Below are 5220 nucleotides of genomic sequence, written 5' to 3' on the forward strand. Positions count from 1 at the left end.
AAAAGATTCGGAGTGAACATCCTTTGTGTTCTTTGTGCCACTGTGCTTTCTCGCTCTTCCCATAGCACAAGCCTAGACGAAGCACAGTCGCATAGACTCAGAGGACAGAAATGAACCCAGAAGTGTCTACGTTGTATATAGTCATTTTGGTACTGCTAGAGAAGCAGCATCATTTTTTACTGTCCTAGTTTTAAGGATCAGTGCCACATCTAGCAGTGTAATTGATTCAAGGTACTAACGCCATTTGCATATATAGCATTTACAGAATGTATGATGTACTGTATTTTGTAGAATATGAAACATACTTCTGCAATATTAAAATAAATGTTATTTTTACATATGAAACCTTTACTCTGATCTCCAAACTTAAGGTTTTCACTTCCGTAAGTTACATTTGCAATGTTTTGGAGAGGTTTAGCATTTTTGCCAAGTGCAGTTATGTGAGCATGTTAAAGCATTATTCAGAATTCAAAATGTCACAGTGATATGTTTCAATATATCCCCACTTCTGCGATGCTGAAAAAATACCCATTTCTGTGGCAGTCCCTTTTCTAGACAGGATTCAAGTAATGGTAATTGTGGTGGTAGTTGTGGTAATTGTGGTGGATTGCCTCCAGCCAGCAGCCAGGCACCCACGCTTGCTCAGTCCACCCCACACCCCAGACCCAGTACAGTAATTTCAAGATTCAAGGAATTTGCTGCAAAGGTTAAAGATCTTTGGAAGTGATGATCTCTGATCATCACCAGGCTATGGAGCTGTAATGAAAACATCTCGTGCCTACAGTTCCACCTAAATGGCTCCGATTTGTAGAGTTTTCGTCTACTTATATACCTCACACTACATTTCTTAGATGATAGCAGGTGTGAATGCAAAGTAAATTTTAGAAGCAAAGGACCTTTAACTCTCTATCCAGAAATCCAGTACACAGGCCTTGAAAGTGCTGAAACATTCTGGAAGGCTTTGTCTCCTCCAGATGCCTGGAGATGTAGTTTCATTGTAAGAGCAGAGTGGTAGGGAAAAAAGCAGGGTATGTCAGCTGGCCTGCTCACAGGACTACATAGCTCTACGCTTATTTCAGATTTACAAAAAATACTTGTTTAGTGCATGTGTATTGGCTGGGTTGTTTGCCTGACAGTAAGTCAAGCCTCATCACCTCCTATGTTAGATTGTCAGATGACATATGCAGTACAGAAATATATATACACATATATGTATAGTTCTTTTAAATGTCATTCTAAGACTATGACTTAAACCTGCAGCACTGACAGACTATATTCCCCACAACTAACTGCATGCAGTTTGTATTCTTAACTTGCAGTTTAAGAGGATTAGCATATTTTATTTTTGAAGTACATCACATCTAATATTATGGAGGCTAGTTTCTGCACTATTTCAAATGGAAAGTTGCCTGTTAAATCCTGTGATGAAAGAGACTACGTTCCTTTTTCTTTTTTTTTTAATACGACAGTGGCTAAAATTATCTACTTTTAAAAGCACCTTAGTTATCAAAGGCAATTTTAAGATGTTAGGGGATGCTACTTATGTGGGACTTTATAATATGCCATTGCATTGTTACTATGAAAACTAAAAGAGGCACCAAAGATTCTACACAACATTCATCGAGCATCTTTCACACTCACTAGAAAAATTCAGCAACTTGGAAACCAAAGAATGCTATTTCTTTCTGCTGATGGCAGGAATACACTTAATTCCAAATGCAGCCAATATGCAGCATTGAGATCTGGATACTTTTTAAGGTGTTGAGTATTCCCAGTTACTTTAAACTTGCTTAGGAGCTGCTGCTGTTCCACCCACATAAAGATTAAGCGAGTGGCTTACTCATTAACAAGATGTATTGCACACTCAGTATGCTTAGCGAGGTCCAAATACTCCCAAGCGACTGAAGTTTCTGTAATCTGCTGTTCCCTTTGATCCACTACAATAGTACTATCTGATGGTGAGGAGAACTTGGCCTCATAAATCACCAAGAATTTGGGAGTATTCACATCCAAACTCGGCTCTTATTTCTGCATATCCAGCTCACTTCCACGTGTGAATTTTTTGTTTGTTTGACTTGCCAATTGCCCCTTTTTTACCTCACTTTCTTTGAGAAAGGGGGAAGGGGCAGAAAAATAAAACTACAACCTTCCCAGAAAAAAACAAAACAAAGCCAAAGTGACAGTTAAAGGTTGCACAGAAACATATATGTGTAGTTCAGCAAACTGAATTCATACTGTCCTTGGCTGTTTACTTCAGAATGTCTTACCAAGGAACAGGTTATATAGGAGACTAGAAACCATTAAATAATTGAATCAAGCTGTATTTTCCAATGCTCAAGCCTTTAAATATGTGATATTATTTTGTAATATCTAACCTTTTGAGAATAATATAATTGCAGTGTGAAAATGCTTTTGTTTAATTTTTTAAATGACCAAGCTTTGTTTTTAAAGGCCAGGACTCCTAAACATCAGTGAACCGGCCACTCAGCCATGGCTAGCAGATACTTGGCCTAACACAGGGAACAATCACAATGACTGCTCCATCAACTGCTGCACCTCTGGCAACGGAAACAGTGATAGCAACCTTACGACGTACAGTCGACCAGGTTAGATATGTTTCTACCTTGCTAATGAATCTTCTTTACAGAGTGTATACTTCTAATACCTGAGAGAGTGTACAGGTTTGTTTGTTTTTTTAATTTCCAATGCATTTAGACTTAATATAGTTTCTCCTTTATGTCATGATTACACTTTTGGTCCCCTTTGGATAGTTGTAGCAAGCTCTAGGCTCTAGGCTGAAGGGCCCCTGCAAAGTTCAATGTTACCAAAAGTCACACTGAACTGATATGTTTCAGCATCTGAAAAAGAGCAGATAAGGTCATTTTTAGGTACATCCTTGTTGCTTGGATGGAGAAGGAGAAGTACCAAAATGTCACTAGTGAGATTTTCCTTCTGGTTTGGGTGTGATGGGAAGCAAGAAATAAAACATTGCTACAGTACTTGCAAGACACTACTGTGGCACATTCAAAACCTCCCTTGGGGTGCCATTCTGTACAAAAATGGATAGCTGGTTTTCTGTTTAGGGTGTACGGATAAAAAAGTTAACTTCACACTCTAAAAGCAATTATGAAATGTTAGGTTAAGTGGTAGTTCCCGGGAGCTTGGGCAGGACTCAGGGCGCTCTTGAAAAAAAGCTCATGAGTTGCATGGGAACACAGTTGGCAAAATATGTCTGGAAGTGCTAATTGTTGCACATTTTGTTTTGAACAGACCTTAGGTTCCTTTTGTTTTAACCCGGTTTGTGTTGCTGGTGAGGAATGAAAATGAGTCCTTTCCACTACCAGCATCTCTAGCTGATTTTTGCTAGTAGCATTTCTGAGCATTTCAGAGAGGGAGTATGATTACCTATAGTGAAGTTGCATAAGTGCAAAACAGCATTACCTTCTGTAATTAATGTGAAACCAGTCATAATGTGATAGTGGTAATTCATCTCCTGCAATATGCTGTCTGACAGTGATCAGTGCCAGGTGCTTCAGAGGAAGGTGAGAGATTTTAACATTAGAGATTTGTATCTTACCCTGCCCGAGGGTATCACGTCCACAAATACCTATGTAAAAAGATTTCTGATACAGAGATACTTTATTGTCAGTATATTGTCAGCAAGTACAGACATACCAAGTTCTAGTAACTGAAACTTAACAAATTCAGAAAAGGAAGAGAATGCACATTTTTGAGGGTTGTAAACTATTAAAACATCTTGTCATGAGTTGCAGCGGATTCTTTCTCAATTTAGCTTTTATATTAAGCTTCGTTGTCTTGCAAAGTGATTCCTTCCTCTCAAGTAGCGCTTATGAGCTTGAGGGTCAGACAAGATGCTCATAGTGGTCTCTTCTGTCCTGGAAAATCTGGCAAATATTCTCAGTTATGTCAGCTTGGGCTTGGCTTATGCTCTGAAGCAGCAGAGTTGGATATCCCCTCTATAACTGTGAATACGCTAAGTAACTGTGCATTTTTAATTTCTTTTAAATATAGTCCTGTCTTCCAAGTCTACGGAATGGGAACAGGTTGTTCTAAAAGTAAATGCTATAAAAAAATCTAACAGAATAAATCTTCTGTTATATAGGTAAACCAGTTTTGTTGAAGTACTTTGTATGAGGAATTCTAATGCATCTATGTAAAAAAAATGTACCTACTGCATATACTGTATCGATTATATTGCCCTATACACAAATGGGATGTAGCTGAAAATGGAAGGAGGCAAAAATACATATTATAAGTGACTCTGCAAGGATATTATAGCAAAGCATGAGGTATTAGGAATGAAGAATATGCTGGATATATAATTGCCCAATATAATAAAATAGTCTTGGAAAGGAGGAAAGACTAGCGTGGTTTCAGTAGGTGAAAGAAAAAGCAGAAATGAAAACATGTAAAAAGTAGAAATCAGGAAGTTGAAGACTGTGAAGCAATAAATAACAGCTCACATAAGAAAGAAAAATATATCGAACAGTAAAACCTTCAAAAAACACAAGCTGGGGGGCATGAAATGTGCAATGATAAGTTGTATGTGGCATGTTCTGATATGTTCCTTAATCACTGAAAATGTGGATCGGTGGTTTTCTTCCTCGAGTAGTATTTTATTTCTCTTTTTCAGGAAATATTTCTCAAAAAAGATGTATGTATTAGGGAATACTTTTGATATTGAACATCCTCTATATTTAGTAGTTATTTCGTTTAGTATAATGGTAAAATCCTGAATTCTGTATTTAGTTTTACTTGGCACCCTCTCCAGTAAATTACTTGTGGCCGCAGGTAACGGACTACAGGTTTTGAATCATAGAATCATTAAGGTTGGAAGAGACCACTAAGATTATCAAGTCCAACTGTCCACCCAACACCACCATGCCCATTAAACCATGTCCCTAAGCACCTCATCTACACGTCTTTTAAATACTTTCAGGGATGGGGACTCAACCACTTCCCTGGGCAGCCTCTTCCAATGTTTAACCACTCTTTCAGGAAAGAAGTTTTTCTTCATGTCCAATCTAAACCTCCCCTGGCGCAACTTGAGGCCATTTCCTCTCGTCCTTTCGCCAGTTACTTGGGAGAAGAGACCGACACCCACCTCGCTACAACCTCCTTTCAGGTAGTTGTAGAGAGCAATGAGGTCTCCCCTCAGCCTCCTTTTCCCCAGGCTAAACAACCCCAGCCCCCCCAGCC

General features: G+C 38.6%; 1 protein-coding gene across 1 annotated transcript in view; it reads left to right on the forward strand.

Annotated features, from left to right (window-relative positions):
• Window positions 1-5220, forward strand: part of ROBO1 (roundabout, axon guidance receptor, homolog 1 (Drosophila)) — a 673042-nt gene that overhangs the window by 640625 nt on the left and 27197 nt on the right. Inside the window, 1 exon segment of the mRNA XM_009327888.1 lies at window positions 2452-2606. Within this exon segment, the coding sequence (XP_009326163.1) occupies window positions 2452-2606 (155 nt within the window).

Source organism: Pygoscelis adeliae, unplaced genomic scaffold, assembly GCF_000699105.1.
Source record: "Pygoscelis adeliae isolate BGI_AS28 unplaced genomic scaffold, ASM69910v1 Scaffold14, whole genome shotgun sequence".
Classification (NCBI taxonomy): Eukaryota; Metazoa; Chordata; class Aves; order Sphenisciformes; family Spheniscidae; genus Pygoscelis; species Pygoscelis adeliae.